The sequence below is a fragment of the Sander vitreus genome, chromosome 14 (genome assembly GCF_031162955.1).
Source record: "Sander vitreus isolate 19-12246 chromosome 14, sanVit1, whole genome shotgun sequence".
Classification (NCBI taxonomy): Eukaryota; Metazoa; Chordata; class Actinopteri; order Perciformes; family Percidae; genus Sander; species Sander vitreus.
In genome coordinates, this window is record NC_135868.1 from 12,144,503 (window position 1) to 12,168,419 (window position 23,917).

At 39.8% G+C, this 23,917-nt stretch overlaps 1 protein-coding gene across 1 annotated transcript; it reads left to right on the top strand.

Moving 5' to 3' along the window:
- The first annotated feature begins 14,956 nt into the window (after nucleotides 1-14,956).
- Nucleotides 14,957-18,941, top strand: LOC144528984 (alpha-tectorin-like). Its single transcript, XM_078267893.1, has 7 exons — nucleotides 14,957-15,035; nucleotides 15,267-15,457; nucleotides 15,566-16,133; nucleotides 16,631-16,830; nucleotides 17,727-18,101; nucleotides 18,308-18,579; nucleotides 18,813-18,941. Exons 2-7 carry the CDS (start codon nucleotides 15,434-15,436, stop codon nucleotides 18,820-18,822), a joined length of 1,449 nt encoding a protein of 482 aa, XP_078124019.1. The 5' UTR covers nucleotides 14,957-15,035; nucleotides 15,267-15,433; the 3' UTR covers nucleotides 18,823-18,941.
- The last annotated feature ends 4,976 nt before the right edge of the window (nucleotides 18,942-23,917 follow it).

The following is a 23,917-nucleotide window of genomic DNA, read 5'->3' on the forward strand; positions in this document are numbered from 1 at the left end:
GTAACACCTACAATTTAAAATATCTCTGTCAAACAGTGTTAAGATCTTTTTTTTAATTATTATTATTCACATTGCTATTTAGGTTACGCAGCATACTTAAACTTTTGTTATTGATGATCACTGATCCGTTAATGTCACACACCCAATTATTACAGCCAGTAGCGACCTCTCATGGACACTTGTTTTATTGCACGTGTGAATTTTCTCTTACAAGACTTAAAGACTTCAATTAAACCTGTTTTAAAAAAAAATATTTATATATATTTGAAGCTCCCAACAAGTCCACAATCACTATCACTATCTTGTTCAATAACAAAGAGCATGTGAGAACTTTTATGTCTTTATTTAACCCTTAATTTCTAGGCTATTTTGCAGAGGCACCGTTGCTCTGTCTGCTTAGCGCCGCCCAAGACGATTGTGAATGGTTTAAAGAAATGCCTATAAACCAGACCATGTTTTTCTCCCGTCCTGGAATGCTGTGTGGACTAGCCATACCCTCCTCCACAGCGCTGTGGAGGAAGGTCTGGCAATGCGAGACTAGGTGAATAGTGGTAAAGTGGGACACTAAATGTCTTAGCCCCACATATGATACTATTCTAAATAGCTTAAGAGCTCCACTATACTATATAGAAGAAAAAAGAAAGAAACATTAAACACAGGATGTGTGACTCTTCCTCAAACACACACTGATCAAACACCACATTTTTCCAGACGCTACTGTCAAACTTGGACACCTTTATTGTTTAGTTTCACTATGGCCTTGGCAGGCTGAGCAGCACTGTCTTATCATACAGCTGTTATGTCTCCCATCTTCCATGAGGGCACAAAGTTGAACAACTCCTCTGGGTTATGAGGTTATGTTGGACACTGACCTGAAGGAGACCTGGGCTACCATTGTCTCAACTTACATAGCATGAGTTCGTAAGCTGGAAATTCCACCACAGACACCATTTATTTGGGTTATAACAGTAAACAATGACAGAGAAATGCAATTGAAAAAAAAGAGTTTCCTGTTGTCATGACACAGCATATTAAAATACAGATCTGTCAAAGTAATAACTGACTTCAGCTGTTATTATCCTTACTCAGCATTAACACAACCAGCATGCCCTGTCCTCCTCTGTGACAAAAATCAGCAGGACTCAGCAATACTAGCTCAGCATTATCGTATACATTTTTCTGATGCAGGTGATGAGCAGATTTATCCAATCTACCTCCCCAAAGTTACACAAGATCATTATTTTATTACCTGGTTTTATACAGTATATATTTATTTTACCACCTTCAGCAAGCGATTGGATTGAAGGTGAATTCTGGCTCCTCAGGGACTGGGGGTGCAGTGTAGCCTGGTGTTGGCTTGTAGTTTGGGTTTGGCTGCTCGCTGTCGAAGCATGTCCACCGTGCGTCTCCGCTGTTCTTACAGCACACATGTGGGTTGGTCATAGTGGTATATTCTTCCTTACAGAACTGGGACAGGGCTTGTTTCCACAGTAAGAAAAATATACTTTATGTCCAAAGTTGTGTCTCATCTCCCTGTAAAAAGTACATTTCATCCTCACAAATCCTCATCATTCTTTATTCCTTAGTTGAATAATAACTATTTTGTATATGAGTGATGCAGAACACTACACTACTAACAATTATAAAGTACAGGAATTCATTTAAAACATTTATTGTCATTTGTCTTTTAATCTGCCAATCTACTGTTGCTGTATTCACTGAGGTCTTTTCTCACCGTGTATCTATCTTTATTAATATTCAGATAAAAAGGCCATATATTCAACTTGTTTTTGAATAATGACTTAAAGATGCAGTAAGTAAGACTTATAAAACTAACTTTCTGTCATATTTGCTGAAACTGACCCTATGTTCCAGTAGAACTAGATAAAGCAGTTAATAAACACCCCCACCTCCATAACCTGACTCCACCAGATGGATTGCTTCGCATTTGCTCGGCATATCCAAGAGGGTAAGCTTCTCCTCGGACCGCGAACCTCCTATGGCGCCATTTTAATGCTAATAAGCCATCACCTCCCGTTAGCATTCCATTGACTGCCATTCATTTTGGCGTCACTTTGACAGCGAATAACTTTACATCTGAAGCGTTTAAAGACTTTATTTGTCCATTGTTTATTTCTAAAGAAACACGACAATGTATAAAAGGCTCCATTACTTTCTACCTCACGTTATGGCTCCGTAGCAGACGTTTTTGTAAAAATAGGCTAACGATTGTGTCATAACCACGCGACTTACTGTCGCATAATAGAGGAATTACCATATAGTACAGGAGAAGCGCGCAGGCAGTTTCGTCTCACATTAGCTGTTTAAGTGTAATTACTAATGTTAACTAGCATTTTAGTTAGCAATAATTAGCCTTTGCCTATGTTATCTCCTTACATATACCTACGCGCTCCGTCTCTGCAATATTCGGAATGATTGAGATTTCTCTTGGCACAGCTACCAGAAGACTTACAACTTTCAGACACGTTGCTCATGTCACATTTACATCATCTCTCTCAGTTGGAGGCTGCGCAGTGACGCTCAGCCATCACCGGAAAAGTGCTTCTAATGGCCTTCACTGGTCTCCGTCCAGAGCAACGAGATCTGTTGGTCCATTCTTATATACTGTCTATGGGCATATCCATCTGGGAACTTTCTGTTGGAGAACTAATGGGAAGGGGCGAAAATAATGGTTAGCTGACTGGATAAACCATCTGTCTATCACTAACCTGACTCCGCCAGATAGCTCGTGAGATCAGGGTGGTCTCATGAGGCTAATTTTCTTCACGACTAGCAGAGCCAGTTGATATATCAAACTCTTGCCGAAACCAGTCGGGAGAAGAGCAAAAAAATCTTTTCCTCCGAGAAAAGCCTCCAGTGCCGTTTTGCTCTTCTTTCAATTAAGGAATACTTTCTAATTTGGATAAAACTTGCGCGATAGCTACGCTCATCTCATCCGTGGAAGCCACCATGTTGCTTAGACTGAACAGTCGCTTCTCGTTGCGTCACACCTAAATCCGCCTCAAAACCAACGCTGATTGATCGGTCGTTTGGCGAACGGGTCCAAATTTTCTCTATCTCAAGATGCCAGACTGATCTGCGAGTGGAAAACTGGAGCTCGCGAAATCAGGACGGTCTCACGAGGCTACCACCTCCAGCCTGTAGTGCGATTTGCAACAATCCACAGCTCCCTGTTCATTTACACCAATCAGGGCCGGGGGGGTGTCTAACTGTGTGTCAACAAAGAATTTCTAATAAGAGAAGAAGTTCCACTCTCTCGTTACTTCCGGCTTCTGAACTGGTTGGATCTCCGATTGTAATCAGTCCTTCACTGACCAATCAGCATTCATTAGCAGAATGCTAGCGTGTTATGGGCAACAACGACTCAACCTGTAAGAAATCGAAAGGACACAAGTACTCGTTCATTCAACTTTTGACCTATAATCCATGTTGAACTTGCAAAAACTACAATCAAATCTGAGATTTCTCAACGACAATCAGGTGAAAGAGACAAATTTAGCCGTCTAGCTCCATAGAGTCCCATTCATTTAGCACTGGACCGCAATCACCCCCAGTGGAACTCTGGTGGAACTGCAACCAAATTCGGTACAATGGGGCTGAATAGGGAGTGGAACGGCTTTCCATAGACGGGCTTTGGTATCAATTACTGCTCATGCACACACATTCATTTTACCTTGTGGGGGGAGGGGTTTAGGAGACCGTTTGGCCTCTAGCAGAAAGGGGGGGAGGGACTGAGAAGTAGTTGATGTTCAAATTCTTTGGCTAATCCTACTTACAGCACCTTTAAACCAATCTTGTCATTTATTCTTAAATTTGTATTATATTTATGTTAAAATGCTTTGTATATTTTCTAAACACATTTGTTATCTATATTACAATGAATCTTATCTTTGTGAATCTTCTGAAATATTAGTAATTACAGGAGGTAAATCTCAAAGTATGTACATGAGAGAAATTATACATTTAATATATTACTTTATGTCAATGTCCCTACAGAAAGAACTAAATGCAAAAAAGATCACAAAAATGAATTTAAAACTACCAGTTATGTGTGTATTTGTGCTTGGTGATGCAGTTAAAAACATTTGCAAATACATTTTTTACCAGCAGAATTTAATAGGTGGTTGGAATATTTTATGATATTACAGTTGGAATATGCAGTATACTTCGTAGTTTATCCAAAAACTAAAGTTGAACTGAAGTCTAAAACTTCCTCACCTGAATATGAACATGATCAATAAATAACAGTGTAATATAATTCTGGCAAACATAAGCAGGGACTCACAGCTTGTTGGGCACAGCAGAGTATCTGGTCGCTCTGCTGTGCTACCAGTCCACTGCAGCACAAACTGTACCACGACTCCAGGCGGTTGAGGGCCTTTCCACAGTGGCGGAAGTGACTGAACCCAGACCTCGGGAAGAAGCGGGATGGGTATCTGGGACGACCCTGACCTTGATAGCAGATAGCAGATGGCAGCGAGGCATTGAGCAGTGGGACGAGCAGGTGGGAAAGGTACGTCAGGCTCAGTGAGAGCCCTTAATCTTCCATAGCTCTCTGTGGATAGAAAACATAAACACAGAACACAGAAGTTAACAACATTGCAATTTGAAGAGTACCTACATTAAGTATAAATGGTCATAGAATCTAAAAGAAATTACCTCCCACATCTACACCATGAACTGAGTCAGCAGTGCAATTATCCAAAATCCTCTAATCAAAGTCATAGCTGGTTGTCTTGCAGGAGCTTGAGTTGCTGAAAGATACTTGTGATTGGATCTGCAGCCAGCTTACATGGGCAAGGGGAGTGAGTCTGTGGGCGTGAAATGCTTGGAGGGTTAGTGGGGGTGGATAAGGTTGGGGGGATTAACATAATGTTGGGATCTGTCAAGATAAAACCAAAATTAGTTTGAACTTTGATATTTGCTGATGCACGCAACACGACAAACAACTTGGTCTCAAAAGTCTGCATTTGTAGGGGAAATAAATAATTCAGCTCAATGATGATACATGTTGTAATAGGCCTTTTTCTTTACTGGAAACAGTTTGACCAGATTATCTCTAAGTGGAGAGTATCAGACAAGTCATTAAGCCAGTGCTGTACTTTCTTCGCTGTTATAAGGCTTAAGGCAATACATAAGTCTTTGAGGCTTCCTTAATGTGTTCAGTGCCTCTGTTAAGCCAAGGATGATCAGCTTGGCGTCAGGATACAATGTCAGACCTACCACTTTGGAAAATATGCCGAAAATGTCCTCCCAGTATTTGATCAGCTTCGGACAGCAGGCCAAACTTTGTAACAAGGTGCCGTCTGCGGAATTACACTTATCACATTGTGATGAGACCTCAGGAAAAATGCGTTGGAGTTTAATACAGTCTACACAGCACCTTCAATTTAAATAAGAATTGTCTGACATTTGTGTAGGCCTATAAATCATCCCAGATGTCTCCAGATATCTCCTCACCCAGTTCTCTCTCCCATGCTTGGTTTCTGTGGAGGGAGAGTTCAGGCTTTGTTTTTGTTTTTAGATCAATTTTTTATTATTTTTATGTTTTTGAACATACAGAACAGATAAACACAATTGAACAAGAACAAAAACCCTTTCCCACCCCCCACCCTCTGCGGTCTCAAGGAAAACAAAAACAAACAAATAAGCAAAAACAAAAACAGAAATCACACCTTGCCTAGTCACTCTCCTGTAATTCTTGTGATGCTGAGGTCATTGGGACTGATACTTGGCCTGCTGCATTTTTCCATAGGTCTATAATCGATGACTTAGCTTTGTTAATCCTTGCTGTAGAGAGCTCAAGCATAACTATGTCTAGGAAATACGCCAACCACTGTTTTATACAAAGCGAGTGGGGGGGAGCCAGCGTTTAGCTATCATTTTCTTGGTTGCGGTTGAGCCGGCTAGCCAAACTGTCTTCTGTCTCCCAAGCAGGTGTAATTTAGAGTCGTCATTAAGTAACAAAACAACCGGGTCAGTAGGAATTCAACATCCTATCATATCAAATATTATTGATGTTATTTTATTCGAGAACTCATGCACCTGTTCACACTCCCAGACCATTTGCAGGAAAGTTCCAGTTTGTTCAGGTTGACAGATCGTGCAATAGGGAGTGGGAATGACTTTAGAGACGTATCTCTTCTGAGGAGTCCAGTATGTCCTATGACATATGTTGAAGTGGATCTGCTGGTGATTTGGGTTCTTGGAACAATGGAAAATGTTGTCCCAAACTGTCTCAGCTCTCGCTCCCATTTCCTTGCTATTGGGAGTTATCCTATGGATACTTGCATCAGTTTAGCATAGATCTTGGATGCTAATCCTCGCACAGGAAAATCAACAAACTATTTAATAACTGGGTGCGGCTCAAGACTGTTTCCCCATGGCACTCCATAACATTTTAGGGCTGCTCTTAAGCGCAGATACAAGAAGAAGGATGTCCTGGGGACCTCAAAACTAGCTCTTAGGTCAAAACTCAACATACCTTTCTCATTCAATAGCTGGTTTACAGTATAAATGCCTCTGTCACTCCACTGCTTACAAGCAAAGGGTTTGTTACCAGACATTAAGTGTGTATTGTGCCAAATTGGGGTGTCCAGATGCCACTTGTTGGTGTAGCATAGTTGCTCCTCCACCTGTTTAAAGTTAGTCAATGTGTTAGTGATAATAGGGCCATAGGCTAGCATACACTTTTTTGGACACACACCTGCAAAGGCAAGGTCTTGCAGTCTTAGACTTCCAGTGAGGTTTTGCTCTATTTCTCTCCATGGGACTGTAGATGAGGGGTCCATCCAAACGCTTAATGTCATATAATGTCCATAATAATTGGAGTTTGGGTTAGATTTTTTGACAGTTTTGGTGGTAATGAGGAGCAATATGAGAGGGAAATTTAGTAATCATTGATCATTGTTTACGTACATTAAACCACGTTTTTATTCATTAATAAGCTACAGGACAGCGTCTTTCAAAACATGACCTGCGCGAAAGAGAAAAAAATAATTAATTGTACCCAGCACTTCTGGAAATGTACTTCCGAATGCGTCTCTGTCCCCAGCACATTTCAAACCAAACTGACGCCCATGATGCCACATGCCTGTTGTTCAATAAAAGAAGGTTAGATTTATTCCAGTTAATTTTATAGCCGGAGATTGAGCCAAATTCGTTGAAAATCTTAAAATAGAATAAAAAATAAAAATCTTTTTTGAATAGAGTCCTTAAGATCAGCAATGTACAACAAAATATTGTCTGCAAATAATGATATTGAGCTGCTACTGGATTTAATCTGGATATTACAGATTTTATTTTGCCTTATGGCTTGGACTAACGGTTCAAGAGAGATTGCAAATAGCATGGGGGAGAGCAGACATCCCTGTCGCGAGCCCCACTAAATGGGAAACGGCTGAGAGTGCAATCCATGAGAGTTCAGGCTTTGTAGTCTATCATTTAAGAAAGCAATCATCTTTTTAGTGAAGATAGCAAAAGGGGGAGAGAGAGGGGATGACACAAGTCAGATTTGAACCCAGGCTGCTGTCGAGGACTCAGCATACCTATGGCGCATACTCTACTGGGTGAGCTAGGTTGCGCCAAGCTATTGTCGTTTTAGTGCTGGAAATAGACTTCAGACAAAGATCCACTTTAAACGGTTCTGAGGTGTTAAAGTTGGACAAGTGGTCTTTGATATAGTTTCTCAGTTGTCGGTACGGGTAAGATGTATGTTATGGGGAAAAGAGGGATTGTTTAACAACAAAAAAGAGAGCATGAAGTCTAAAACTGTAGAGTCAGACAGAGAAAAAAAATTAGAAGTCCAATTTCCATGTGCAATTAACACATTTCATGCAGGATTTTATAAATATGAATGTTAAATATCAACTAATGAACGAAAAAAAGTAAGTTTATCTTGTACTTGTTTGGCAAGTCAGTGATGCTTTGCTGACTGGATGAAGTGGGAAAGCAACATGGCACAGACCGGCAATTTATCACAACAATTCTGATGTCTTTTCCAAAACTCAACAGACGTTAGGTAAACTCCCTCAACCCCTGCTTTCAAAAATTGAGTGAGTGTGCTTTCTGTTATCAAGAGGTGGTTCTCACTCACCAAAAAATGCTCAATGTCTCATCTCATGTCATTATTTACAAACGGTGTTCCGACATGTGAGAGGAATGCACTCCTTAAAAAACAGTGAATCACTAACAGCTTTTCACTCCCTTAAATTCAAACAATTCTCACACGATTATTCCTACTGTCTTCATTGTGCTGTTAAAGAAGTGCTCATTGATTGAATCACTACCTTTTTTCAGCTAATATTAAAACCATTTCTTATCCTTGTTTAATATTTAATATCAATTTATTTTTGAAAAAATGAATACGTGTCCATCAGTATGTGATTGGTTTGTTTTGTTTTTCAGGTGATAGTTGGGGTGTGACTACATATATAACCATTCAACACCCTTAACGTGCACTGCTATCACAAATGCAATCTGCATCTGTTAAATAGTGACTCATTTACTCATTCATATACTGTATAAGTGTTGCTCTACTGTGCATTTAACCTGTTCTTTGTTTTGTTATTTAGTATACAAGGTCCTTGGACAATATAGATTCTTCCCCCCCCTCATATTTCTAATGCATCCTTCAGACTAGATTGGATTTTACTCTTACCTTAACATCTGTTTCAGAGCATCAGAGAGAAGCGCAGACATATCAGTGGCACCAGATTTTCGTCTGTATGCAAACGTCAATATGGAATGGATTAATCTGCGTTAATTTTTTTAACGTGTTATTTTTTCTAAGATTAATTAATTGAAATTAACATGTTATTTTGACAGCCCTAATAAAAAACCCTTGCGTTCACATTTATCCACTTATATAAATATGAAATGCAACGCTACCAAGCCACGGCCGAGCGACGTGGCCGCTGCGACGTGTAGTTAAATTTTTCGAGAGGTGCACGTCAGGCTACAGCGTAGGGTCTGGTGTAGACACAGAGGGGTCTGCGGGGGTACGCCGTCGATTCGACGCAGAAGCATGAAACAGCCTTTAGGCTCAGAAACTCTTTTAACAAGCTTTAAACACGATCCTGACAAATTGATTAATGATAAGTGCCATGTGATTAATCGGTTGGTGATTTGGCATCCGTGGAGGTGGTGTGACTGACACCTTCTCCCTGATTGGCTTTCTCTGCATCACCAAGACAAATAAAAGGCCATCAATGGAAATGCCATTTATCCAGAGCCTTGTTTTTCTGGTTCAGGTAAGGTTGAAAATATTACAGAAGAATTGATGTCCTGAAACAAATCTCTAAAAAGAATCTTTGAATTGTATATCTGTTTGTAACAACTTACAGTGATTTTAATTTTAGTAGCATTGATGCAAACTTGTGTGCTTGATGCTCTGATGAAGGCTTCACATCAAAAAATGCCAAATGATTTGTTAGTCTTTTTAAATGAAAGTTTGTGGCGGTAAAAAAATGCATATTTATACGACAAGTGTTGCTGGACTTTTGACCTCTTTAGTCTTTTTCCTTTCTTTCTCCATCCGCTTGTGAAGTGGGTGAACTTTAGGCAGAAATCCCTGCTCGACTTCTTGTAAATGTAAATTCTCCAAAACGATTCCAGACATGAGGTAGTGTAGTGCTTTTGTGCTTGTAGTACACAGTTCTATTACCACTGGAGTGCTGCCTGTTTTACTGAATATGCTTTTTGAGATACAAACACAAACTTTAGAAAAGTCCACTTCTGGTCCCTGTCCCCTGTCCCTGATTATTCTGAATGATCTTGTACAGACAGCCATTATTTCATATATTTTTCCAAATATAGATATTTAATTTTTGGAACTTCAAGATTAATTCAAGACCCCAAAAACATTTATGTATGTCTCCAAGACCTATGTTTTTGTTTTCTTAAGTTTTAATATTAGGTGGTTAATCTTAGCAATGTTTTCTTTTAGGTGTTTTTTGTGTTTAACAATGGAAGGGCTGGTGTACTGTCTGGTGGGTTTACTGCTGGCTGGTAAGTCAACTAAAGAAGGCAACTTATTACTTATTACTATCCATGCCTGAAATGTCTTCCTGAGAAAATAACATACCGTAGTTGTATCACTCAATACTAGTATGTAATATTCCTATATTTCACGTTTCACACTGTCAGAACAATATTTTATTGCATTTAACAGTGATGGAAAGTAACTAATATACATTTAATTCAAGGACTGTACTTATGTACAATTTTGAGGTTCTTTACTTAAGTATTTTCATTTTCTATTACTTCTACTCCATTACTTTGCAGATTCAGATAATGTATACAAAACACAATCAAAATAAATAAGTATAAAGTAATTAAAATGTGTATTTTGTTAAACTTGTACAATGTATTTACATACAGTACTATTGCCACATAATTTAATGATGTTACACTTTGGGGTTTTTCATACCCTTCTCTCTTCATCCTTGTGCTTTTCTCAGGACTCTGCTCTGCTTCACCAGCAGGAAAAGAGTTTGCCACATCTTTCATGCAAAACCTTGGGAGTGATGGTAGGGATACGCGCTTCTTGGTTGAGGTTGCAGCTCTGCCCTCTTCACAAGGCAGAACAAAGGTCAAGGTGTCTGCTGTGGGTGAGGTCTATGAGAAGTACATTAATCCTGGTAACAGTGTATCCTTTAAGCTACCTGACAGTGTAGAAATGAGAGGCAGTGGAAAGACCCATCAGACTGTGCTGATCGAGGCTAGCCAAGATGTTACTGTGATGTCTCTCAACTTTAAGCAATACACTACAGACACCTCTGTGATTCACCCAGTGAAGGACTGGGGGACTGAGTATTATATAGTCACTCCTTCCAGCCCTCAGAAAGACACCTTTAAAGAATTTTCTATCACCAACCACAAGGAGCCCAACTCTGTTGAGATTTTCCTGCAGGGCTCTGTCAGATTCCAAGGGAAATATTATAGGAGAGGAAGCAAGATGACCCTAAAGCTAGAGGCATTTGAGACTGTGCAGGTTCAGAGTCAGGATAACCTGAGTGGTACTAATGTAATCTCACGCTTTCCTGTTGCCGTCTCCTCGGGACATAGCTGTGTCCAGAAGTACACCTACTGCAACCACGTCTATGAACAACTTCTTCCTGTAAACAGCTGGGGGAAAGAATTCATCATTGCCCCCCTGCCTTATCATAAAATTTTTTCCTCTTCATATGACAATGTTTTTGTTCAAGCATCCCAGCACACCAAAATAACCATAACTGTTAATGGAAAGGTCCAGAGTTACTCTATGTTTGCAGGACAAACTCTCGAGCTCTACTCTCAGTGGCCACATGCTATGTATTTGACATCTGACAAGGGTATCCAGGTCCTTTTTGAATTCAATGGGGGCCCTGATGATGAACTAGAGTATTTTGATCCCTTCCTGATGACTATACTGCCCACAAGTCAGTTCAGCACTTCCTACTCTCTGGAGGGACAGTGTGATTTCTACAACAACATCATAGTTGTGGCTCAGAACAAAGACTTGGATGGCATCAAAATTGATCCCAAACCCCAGACTGTTAGCCTTAAGTGGCAAAAAGTAGATGGGACGGATTTCTCCTGGGCTGAGATATACTATAGCACTGGGGCAAACTTCTATCAGATATCTCACCCTGACTCTCCATTTGGAGTCTACAGTTTTGGTGTTGCTTATTATCATGGTTATGGATCCCCTGCAGCTGCTGACCCAGCAGGTAGGTTAAATAATCACAATATAATCACACAATATAATGCAATCAAGTGTATAGCACAGAATAGGATAGTACGTTCACTACATTAAAGGACGGCATAGCATATAATCGAGCACAACACAACGTGTAGCACAGCATAACATATACAGTTCAGCATACCCTAGTCATAGTTTAGCATAGCATTACATAATATAGTATATTGTAACATCACATAGCATAGCATGGCATTGTGCGCTATAGCATAGCATAGCCTAGCATAGTTAAAGGTGTAATTGATAACATTGATGATTATACTATTGGCTCACAAACCTTGGTAGAAGCTGGAACCAAACATCAGACATCTTAAGGAGATAAACAAAACATTCATTTTGGAGCTGCCAACATTTTTTAAATTGATTTACAATCATAATTTTAACTTTCTAAAAGCTCTGTGGATGTATTCTTTTTTTTTCTCCATTATTTATCTATGTAAAAATGTTATTAATTGCACCTTTAAGTTTATTGTAAAACAGCGTAATATTGCATAATAATAAAACTACATAGTATAGCATAGCTTAGCATGTACTGGCATATAATAATATAACAATAGTATAGTACAGTAAAATGTACATGTAAATGGTTAATTTGTCCCCTCTTCTTCTTACATTGTGTCAGAGAAACATGATTGCAGCACAATTAAATGTTCAGAAGATGAAGAGTGCCAGATAAAAGGAAACTCCCCAACATGTGTCAAAAAATCACCAGCCATCAAAGCAGGTACCTGCTGGGCCATGGGCGATCCTCACTATCGCACATTTGACGGAAACTACTACAACTTCATGGGCAGCTGCACCTACACAATGGTCAAGAACTGCCATGTGGATGAAGGTCACCCAGCTTTTGAGGTTGATGCTCAGAATGACCAACGTGCTGGTTCGAAAGTTACATTTGTCGGCAAGGTGATCACTAAGGTGTACGGGTACACTATGACCATTGTGCGATCAGAGTTTGGCCTTGTCAGGGTAAGTAAGGTCTTTTAACAAACTGGACTTTTTATTTTACTCAAGGAGACTATGAAGAAATGTTATTCATTCACTTAATTCAAAAATATCTCTGAATATGTTTTAGATGAACTACACATTGTGGAATCTCCCCATCAACCTGGGCAATGGCAAGGTGAAGCTATCCCAGAGCGGCCTGTCTGTCATTGTTGAGACAGATTTTGGCTTGACCGTGCAGTATGACTGGAAGGAGTATCTTGTCATCACAGTGTCAGGCAGTTTTTCTGGCAAGGTGTGTGGCCTGTGTGGCAACTTCAACAGTAAGAAGGAGGATGACTTAGTGACTCTTACTGGCTCACAGATGAGCAGTGTAGTGGCCCTGGGCAAGAGCTGGAGGGTTCCTAATGCAATGGATGATGCTCATTGTCAAGATGAATGCTCGGGCCAGTGTGACACCTGTGATAATGAAAGCTTTTTTCACACCCTGACTGCCAGGATGTTCTGCAGTTTACTCACTCACATCATGGATGGACAACTCAGTGACTGTAATGCTGTCATTGACCCCAAAGTCTTTCATGAGATCTGTTTGTTTGATATGTGCATGGGTGAGGGGATGAAGAACTTCCTGTGTAACAGCTTACAGGTTTATGCCGACGCCTGTCAGAGGGCCGGCATCAAAATTCATGACTGGAGGCACCTCGCCCATTGCTGTGAGTAACTAAAGAGTTTTAGAAATATCTTACTTTTTGAGTTCCAACCTTATTCTGTGATGGTAACATTGTGATTTTGTCTGAAATAGCTCTACCCTCATGCCCAGAGAACAGCCATTATGAGTTCTGTGGGGTTGCCTGCCCCGCCACCTGTGAAAACCCACATGCTGCCACAAAGTGCAACAAAAGCTGTGTGGAGACCTGTGTCTGTGACGAGAGCTTCCTGCTTAGCGGCACTGAGTGTGTCCGTAAGGCCCAGTGTGGCTGCTTGTACAAAGATAAGAGCCTCTACATAGAGCCTGGAGCCTCTGTCTTTACTGATCACCTCTGTACTGAGAGATGCACATGCAATAAAACCACCAAGGAAGTTGATTGTGAGAAACCAGGTTGTCCCCAGGGGTATGAGTGCAAGGTGATTGATGACCTTATCGGATGTCACCCGATGGCCTATGCTGAGTGCAGCATGAGTGGTGGCCCTCACTTAGAGACCTTTGATAGGCATGATTACAACTTCCAGGGCACCTGTGTGTATCAACTGGCTGGGGTCTGCCATCTGAAAGATCCTTCCCTGCAAAAGTTTGAAGTTTTTGTGCAAAATGATGCCCATGGTACAAGAGTTGTTTCTGGTGCAAAGCTGGTGGAGGTCAAAGTTTATGAAACTTCCATTGTTGTCACAAGAAACCACAAAGGCTCAGTCTTGGTGAGATACATTGAAGCAAAGTTATCACAGTGATTGATTTTTTCATCTTGTCCAGTCTGGGATTAATCAATCTTGTTTTGCAGATAAATGGAGAACTTATCAACTTACCTGTCAAACTCAAACGTAATTTCACAGTCTACCAAGTTGGTGACTTTGCTGAGATCGAGACTGAATTTGGCCTGCAAGTCTTCTATGACTGGCGTTCGACAGTTCATGTCAAAGTACCCAGTATATATGCTGATGCCATGTGTGGTCTGTGTGGGAATTACAATCACAACCCCAGAGATGATCTGCAGTTAAAGAATGGCACGCAGGTGACGTCTGCAGAGGAACTAGGAAAAAGCTGGAGGGTTGCCGAGATTCCAGGCTGTGTTGATGGCTGTAAGAAGAGCAGTGACTGTCCCAGCTGTGACATCACCCAGAAAGAGAAATATGAGACCGATAGGTACTGCGGTTTAATACGAAAGTCCTCAGGCCCCTTCAGCAAATGCCATGCCATCAGACATCCTGAAAGCTTTTTTAAGAGTTGTGTGTATGATGTGTGCCTTTACGATGGCAAGAAAGGTTCCTGGTGTAACCATCTTCGCAGTTACACTTTAGAATGCCAAAGCAAAGGAGTCAATGTGTCCCAGTGGAGGAAAGATGACTTCTGTCCCATATCTAAGATGAAGTTTCCTCACAACAGTCACTATGAACACTGTGGCAATGTGTGCCATGCAACATGTGACACTGGGTTACCTCCCCCTGGCTGCAAGAAGCCCTGCCAGGAAGGATGGGTGTGCAATGACGGCTTCCTACTCAGTGAACACAAGTGTGTACCTGTTGAGCAGTGTGGTTGCACAAAGGCAAATATTATAGGAAGGGGCAGAGTTTTCTGTCATCCGACTGTCAGCAAAAGTGCACCTGCAATGGCAAGGTAAGTTTTATATACATTAGCAATTCACTTACTGACCACGTTTTACTCTACCTGTTCTAAAAATATCACTGTTACCTTAGATACATTGTGAGACACACTCTTGTGGGCCATATGAGACGTGTGTCATGATTAAGAATGTTCGATCATGTCATCCAGTGGGAAATGGAACCTGCACAATAGCAGGTGATCCACATTACACAACCTTTGACAACCATATCTATGACTTCCAAGGCACCTGCACCTACACTGCAGCTAAATCGTGTCATCTGGAGGGTTCACGGCTCAGAGACTTCTCTGTGGTAGTGGAGAACGAGAAGTGGACACAGACAGACCAGCCAAATGTGTCTGTAGCCAAGCTTGTTGCTGTGGAGGTGTACGGCACAACCCTGGTCCTCCAAATGAATCAACTTAACACGATCATGGTTAGTGACATTGTTTAGAGACTGTTGATTTTTCATCTATTCATTCATTTTAACCTGGATTTTCATTGATAATAAAAATGAGCTGATCTTTTTCTTTCTGTTCTACAGGTAAATGGCACCTTGACAACCATTCCTCTTAACGTCAATGAGGGACAAGTGGAAGTCTTCCAAGAGGGCTTTCACTTTGCTATCATAACTGACTTTGGCCTGAAGGTGACTTATGATATGATCTACAAAGTTACTGTCACTGTTCCTGGAAACTACAAGGGCAAAACTTGTGGCATGTGTGGCAATTTTAAAGACACTGAGATAGATGAGTTTGAGCTACCTGATGGAAGTATTACCAAGGACATCCAGACCCTTGGAGCAGCCTGGAAAATGGCCGTGCCGGGGGTGGTCTGTGAAGACGGCTGCAGTGGCGACCAGTGCCCCAAATGTAACAGCACACTAAAGAAAATCTTTGAGGAAGATTGTAGGAGTCTCACAAATTCTACTGGTACCTTTGCTGCCTGTCACAACCAACTAAATCCTGAGTCTTACTACAGAGATTGTGTCTATGATGTCTGCATGTCTCAGGGAAAACATAACATACTCTGCAACAGCATCTCAGCGTACTTGACTGACTGTCAGACCATTGGAGTAAAGATCGACAACTGGAGGACGCCTGATTTCTGCCGTAAGTACTATTGTCTGTGTGATGAATGATGTTCCTTTACTCAGATGCTAAATGTTATTATCTTTATTTCTTCATCCAGCACTTTTCTATCTCATAATATTAATGTTGCAAAACCATTAAAGGTACTCTGTGGAGTTTTTGACTGCCAGTAGCACTATAGAGCCCTGTCTTTACGAGTGGGTGTCTGTTTTGTTTGTATGTGGTCTGACGCTATTTTGCTGATTGACAGTTGGTGGCTGTAATGTGCCATGAAATACAAAAACATGTTTTACAATAAAACAAAGGCAAATAAGAATAAGACTGCTAGAAAACTGCTTGTAAACAATGTGCGATTTAAAACAATAAAACTGTCTTCGCAAAAATTCAGTGAGGAAGGAAATGTATTGAACAGGTTTGTTAGAGGTTAAGGATACACACAATGGGTTTTGGTAAGTGTCCAGGAATTTAGTGTTATGCCATTGTTGCATTAGTTCATCTGAATATGCTTTCTTTTGTAGCTATTAAGTGTTCTGAAAACAGTCACTACGAGATCTGCTCTGAAACCTGTCACTCTCCGTGTCCTGGTCTCACTGACACCATCAGCTGCCCCACCATGTGTGCTGAGGGCTGCGCCTGTAATGAAGGCTACTACTTCAATGGGACTGGCTGTGTTGCCCTGGAGGATTGTGGTTGTTATTACAATGGTCGTACCTATAAGGTGAAGTAGCCGCCAGTCTGCTGTCAAGTTTTCAAAGCATTCTGTATGTTTTTAGATTGAATACCTGCTTTCCAGGCAGCCGGTGGTCTGCACTCATTTCAGAAACTTAAAGTTTAAAATAGGCAAGCCATCACATTTAGCCCTCTTAATCATTTTCTATCAAAGTTACATTCTATGTTAATGCATTTGACAGGTCTTGCAAATGAAGTTTAATAACTCTTGCACATCACTTAAACATGCATTGCAATTTATTTCTGGCCACTTGGGGACACCAAAACAAGCTGTATATGCAACATTGACATGATATCAAAGTTGCTATGGCAAAACTTGTAAGCAAACAGTTTCCTTTTTCAGCATTCATTTGAAGAATGTTTCTGGCCACCTAGCGAACATATGTCCAACTTTCATTTCCCCAAAACTCTGGGAAAATGAGGTCTGGTGGAAATAACGGTGTTCAAATTCAGTGTGGTAGAGTAGATCTCAGGCTAGTGTCAAGTCTTTCTACATTATAGCATTTGGAATGGAAATTCAAATGAATAAATGGAAACCAACAGCTTCAACTACTACCTGAAGATCTGCCAAAAAACTTGGTATGCTGGAAATGTACAGTACATTGGTATATTATGGTTTAATTTGCAGACTCAACACACCCATACCTTCCATACATACTGTACATATACAAGAATTGCATGATGTTTACAACTAAATATGTACAGTGTCAGAGGTCTACATACAGTATGTCAGTACGAAAAATAAAACTAAAACAATTTCTCTAGTATATCACACACCGTTGGTACAATGAATCTAGTAAAAAGAATAATACTTTTTATAAACTTGTCTGACCAGCATAGAAATTTAGACTAACATACTGTTAATTGCTTTACTCTCTTCTTTAGATTGGCGAGTCTGTGCTAAATGACAACTGTCAGCAGCGCTGCAACTGTACAACATCTGGTGAAGTTGAGTGCGAGGACTTTTCATGCGGTGTTACAGAGAACTGCCAACTCAACAATGGTATCCTTGGCTGCCATCCCAAACAGTGTCGGATGGAGACCGGAGGCTCCATTACTCTCTTCAGTGGCACAACCGGCACTATTTCTGTCTTGGGAGTTTATGAGATCATCACACACTGTGAAGAATCTGCTGCAGACTGGTTCAGAGTTGTCGCCAAGCTCCAGGAATGCACTCTGACTGGTGTAAAGAGTGTTGTCGCTGTTTACGTCTACTTTAACGACCTGACTGTCACTGCTACTGACAAACAGGAGACCTGGGTGGGTATTTTTAAAGGAGTAGTAACATTTTTGTGAAATACAGTTATTCACTTTCTTGTCAAGAGTTAGATGAGAAGATTAATACCAAATGGGGGGGGGATTTTTACCTTTGGTCAGAGCTATATATATATATATATATATATATATATATATATATATATATATATATATATCTCTACCACATCTGAATCTCATGCTGTTTACAGGTCAATGGTAAAAAGGTGACTCTTCCCAGCCTACCTGGAAATAATATCTTTGTGAGACGCAGTGAGAAAACCACAATTATCGAGCAGACGTCACACTTCCAGCTGTCGTACAGCAACACCCAGGAGCTCATTGTAACTGTGAGTGACAGCATGGCAGACAAGTTGTGCGGAGCATGTGACAAATTCCTGCCCTTCAGAGACACCATGGGCTTCTCGCAGGAAATGATGCAGGAGTACATGGCCTCATTTTCTGCACAGGACTTCCCTACCTGGTGAGTGGGATACAGGCTGGAGAGTATGACAAATAAGGTTGAAATGAGGTTTATCTGTGTGACAGTGGACTCATTTCCTGAGATTATGTTTTATCAGTGAATACCTAACATTAGACAATCCATGTAGGAAAGAAATAATAAGAAATAGTTTCTGAATACCGTTACAATTTTAGGTCTGGTGGATCCACACATTAAAGAATACATGTGAAAATATATTTTTTGTCTTTTTGCAGTGAGTTGTGAAAAAAAGATCATCTTCTCAACATCCAGATCAATGCAACAATATCATCATCTGCAGGAAATTCAACAATAAAGCAGCTCTGAAAGCTTTATTTAACAGTCCTTAAGCTTTTAATGAAATAATTGCATAATAAACTTCATATTCAACAGTGAATCAAATTTTGCTTCTTTGTTTATTTCTAGAAGAGTAATGGCTTCAGAAAGTTTGCATGTGAAAGCATAAAATAAACTGAATTAATCAAACAACAAAAGTAGATAAAGATAAAGAAAGTTGCATTAATTATTAGTGTAACTACAATGTGTTATGGTTCTTCTTTGAAACCCAATGTTTTGAATATTTCAGGACAACTTAAAACAAAGTTGGTACTTTTGTCACCCTCAACATCTTGAGGTTCAATTATCCCAAATATATTTCAACTTTATTTATTTTTCAAAGTAAAGATACAACTGTTTTTCACAATTCTTGACATTGGGCACAGAGTTAATCAGTAGGCCTACTTGTAAACTAAATAAATTCATAATCTCATCTCAGGTAATATTACTCTTCGTATTTGTAGAGTTGTGCTGTCATATACTCTAGTGTGTAGACTTTAAGCCTTTGAATATATTGAGTTAGGTTTGGTGAGAGTACTTTCATCCAGTTTGTGGTTATCATTTCCTACCAACCATAAAATGTATGCATTAGACATATCTTTGGTCTCTGTCATTTACATCTTTAGGAACTAACTCAGAGTATAGAATAATATTTTATATATATATATATATATATATATATATATATATATATATATATATATATATACATACCATAATGTTAAACCATATTTGAATAAAGCAGTAATGTCATCATTACGCATATGCAGACAGTCATACTGACTAACACGGCTTTGTCTTGTTTCGCTTTGTGTAAAAGGTGACATATTATGCTTTTCCGTATCTTTTGTCTATATTTTTTTGTTATAATGTTGAATTGTTGGATGTTAAACATGGCAAAAGCTTCAAACAATGAGGTTAACATATTTCAGAGAAAGCACTGTGAGCTAATACATTCAGATTTCCAACTGTTTGAATGCACCGGTTTCAACAGTTTTTTCTACACTACTACTAAAAACAACAGGAACAAGGGTTGCCAGGTCTGTATGACAAACCCAGCCCAATGGGCAATCAAAACCAGCCCAAAACCAACCCAATGGCCTATTAACCTCCCCAACACAAGAACTCAAAATATTCCCCTACCAAAACATAATACACTAACCCTTACACTGCTTTTAAAGTCCAACAGCATTACTATAATTGCCAAATGTATTGTAATATCTACACACAATACATGTTTAGTATACCAGCTTTAAAAGCTTTTTTCCCTAAAGTTATTTCACCTAGGTCCTAAATTTGCCTTGTGTAATTAGATACATTATATAATCATTAATAAATAAATCTCTGTGAATGTACACCAATTCACTGATGCACAAACTAACCTGTTTTGTTGCAAACTGAGTACTAGTCCGTTTGCTGCCTTTGCTAGAGAGAGGTGCTGGGCTGTGCGCACTTCGTGTATGTATGGGTCTGGGCTACACAACTAGCAGACAAAAATTGCAACCCGCGCAACACTTTAAAAGTAGACCAATTACGCGGGAAAACTACGGACCTAGCAAGCCTGAGTGGAATCATTGACATATATAAACTGGACCAACAGATCCTGTTGCTCTGGACAGAGATCAGTGAAGGATATTAGAAGCACTTTTCCGGTGATGGCTGAGCATTACTGCGCAGCCTCCAACTGAGAGAGACGACGTATATGTGATGTGAGCAACCTGTCTGAAAGTTTTAAGTCTTCTGGTAGCTGTGCCAAGAGAAATCTCAATCATTCCCAATTTTACAGAGATGAAGATCATAGGTATATGTAAGGAGATAACATAGGTACAGGGTAATTATTGGTAACTAAAATGCTAGTTATCATTAGCAATTAAACTTAAACAGCTAATATAAGTTGAAACTGCCTGCGAGCTTCTCCTGTACTATACGGTAATTCCTATACTATGCAACAGTAAGTCGCATGGTTGTGACACAATCGTTAGCCTATTTTTACAAAAACGCCTGCTACGGAGCCATAGCTGGCTTACCCCCTTGAAGGAAACGGACATACATGCATCCGGCGGAATTTCCTGCAGCACCGGGGCAATCCCGGAAGTGGAATGTCAAGGATATAGACTATATTTTCAGTACCACATAACACTGCTCATGACTTCAGCACAAAGCTACAGCACAAGGTTGCTTACTTTGTCTCTTACCGGGGCTTAGCCTGTGAGCTGCTGTCAATCAAACACAGACACTGACACTCCACAGCTTTTGAAACTATTGAAAATACATTTAAAAAAAACATTCTTTTCTTTTTAGACGTCAGAAAAGGATGACTGGATGTGATTTCAGATACACTTTATGCTATAGCAGCTTAATGCAATGGTTGGAAGGTGGTTAAACAAATGTGATATTCATACAGACAGTTACACATAAGACAGACAAACGCATTGTTTATTGAGTACACAGTAAGATGCATATCATTATTTTGAGTGTTTGATAGTTGGATATTTATTGGCAAGCAAAGTATCAATAAAGTTGGAAGCTGTTTTATTACTAGATATTATTATTATTATTATTATTATTATTATTATTATTATTATTATTTATTATTAGATGTTTTACAAGACAAACATGTTTTTCAGAATTTTGATAATTGAAATGTAGCAAGGAATGGGAACTACGTGGATATAGGATTTATATAAATAGAAAATAATTTCATGAATCAATGATGCTGTCAGTCTGGTTAGTGCTGAAGGAAGTTGATCAATGCAGTTGGCAAAAAGCTGGCAGGACTGAAATTTACAAACCACTGTAAAAGAAACAGAAAAATAATGTTAATGAAGCCAAATGTCAATAAATAATAATCATATAACCTGCATATACCGTAACATATTCTAGGAGGAAGAAATAATGATAATGACAACAATAATAGCTATCTGATTTGTATATAGTTTAAGCAACATTGTCAATTTCTGTTCTTTTTGTGTCACTAACAGTCATTACTTGGAGGTAATTTATGTGACTTACCATTGGGGGAAATCAGGAGCCGTCCACTGCCCAATGTTCAGTGACGCAAAGGCAGTACTGGGCCCATGAAGAGAGACCAGCAGTCTCTCTCTCAGATCTGGTATTGTCTTGTCAGTAGGCCTGGTCTTCCCACATGCCCCAGATACCATGTCAGCTACTTTGTCACTGACACTAATGGCAAGTTCATTAGTTGAAGAAAAGGACACCTGAAGGCTGGATGTGCTGTTAATTCTCACTGTATTGTCAGAAACCACCACTTTTACATTGTTCTGGGAGAAAGTGGTTTGAGTCATCGCTCTACCATTTGTCTGTGAACACAGATTAAACACTTTTTAGTAACACACATTAAGGTAACTTTAATGTCATATATCCAGGCACTTACCCAGACATCATGTTTGTTGTTGACTGTGATCATCATTTCATTAAAGAACACATACACAGCCATGATAGTGTTGACACCAGGTGTGCACGTCTCCAACTTCACCACCACCCTAAACCAGTCTGATATCTGAGAGAAGTTGCTGCTCTGGATAATCTCATAGGCTCCTGGCACTGTTATGGTACCACTATCACCATTCAATTCAGTGAGGGTGCCATTTGCGTCCAAAAAGCAATGCTGAATGTGGCAGCCCATCACACCGTTTTTGACCAGGCAGCTCTCATTGGGGTCACATGTCATGTTTTTAGACAGAACCACTCCAGAGGCCTGGCAGGTGTGACTCCTGTGACAGTCATCAGTTATAATGGACTCTCCGACCTGCAACAAGACAAATGGTTAGGTTAATGCTAAAAGGCGCCACAACATACTTTATGCCATTTTTTATTAGTTGATAAAGTGTATTGTAGTTGGTGGTACGTGTTACCCTACATTACATCAACATGTCAAATCTTGAGGTGAACTCTTGAAAAAATGACAAAATGCTAGCAACTCTGTGAGGCTGTACTTTCAGGCACTACATGTTAATGTCAGCATGCTAACATGCTCACAATAACAATGCTAACATGTTGATGTTTAATAGGTATAATGTTTACCATGTTCACCAGCTTAGTTTACGTGCTAGCATGCTAACATTTGCCAATTAGCACTAAACACAAAGTGAAGCTGAGGCTGATAGGCATTAGTTTTGCAGGTATTTGGTCAATAACCAAAGTATGGGACACTTAAATTATGACCTGATGATGAGACTAGATGAAAGGTTAAGAGATCAAAGTCAGATGGATATCTCTAAAAAAATAATAATAATAAAAAAGGTAATCCTAATCAATAGACTGAATGCCATCGGGTCCATTATTAATGGAGTCTTAAACCGCAGTTTTACTTTATCAGATCTATAATACATTAAAAATACGTTATCTTCTTACCTTGTAAGTTTGGCCATTGTAATAGCAGCCGCACTGGTCAGAGGGCACACAGCCAGTTCCATTGTAGTAGTAGCCTTTATCACAGGCACAGCCCTCAACACAAGTCGTAGTGCATGTGAGGGTTTCAACGAGACCAGGACATGGAGAGGTACAAGGCAGTAGACAGGTTTCATAATGGCTGCTAGCACTGCATGTAAAAGCTGTATTCAAATAATAGTAGTTAGGAGTTGTTATTTTTTACAGCAAATGTAAATGTGTTGAACAGATGTGTAGTTAGATTTTACAGTGTACAATGAATAATAACAATGTGCAGACTCACGGCAGAAAGAAGCACTTCTCCAGTTCTCAATCTTTGCGCCAAAGTCATGGCAGTCTAACATATATGCAGCAATACTGTTACACATTATGCTTTGATCATTTTTGGCCATGCAAACATCATAGACACAATCTCTGAAGTAGGAAGCAGGATCAATTACATCATGGCAAGCAGCAAATGGACCTTTGGGATTGGTGATGACTGCACATTTTCCCTCTATTGCAGCTTTTTTAGAATCGTCACATTTGGGGCACTGGTCGCCACTGCAGCCATCTTCACAAACAGCTCCAGGCACGGGCACTTTCCATGCTGCTC

Coding starts and splice junctions, on each gene's coding strand:
- LOC144528984 (XM_078267893.1), top strand. CDS start 15,434: ATGAATCAACTTAACACGATCATG. Junction 16,134..16,630: donor GAGGACGCCTGATTTCTGCC/GTAAGTACTATT, acceptor TTTCTTTTGTAG/CTATTAAGTGTTCTGAAAAC. Junction 18,102..18,307: donor CTGACAAACAGGAGACCTGG/GTGGGTATTTTT, acceptor TGCTGTTTACAG/GTCAATGGTAAAAAGGTGAC.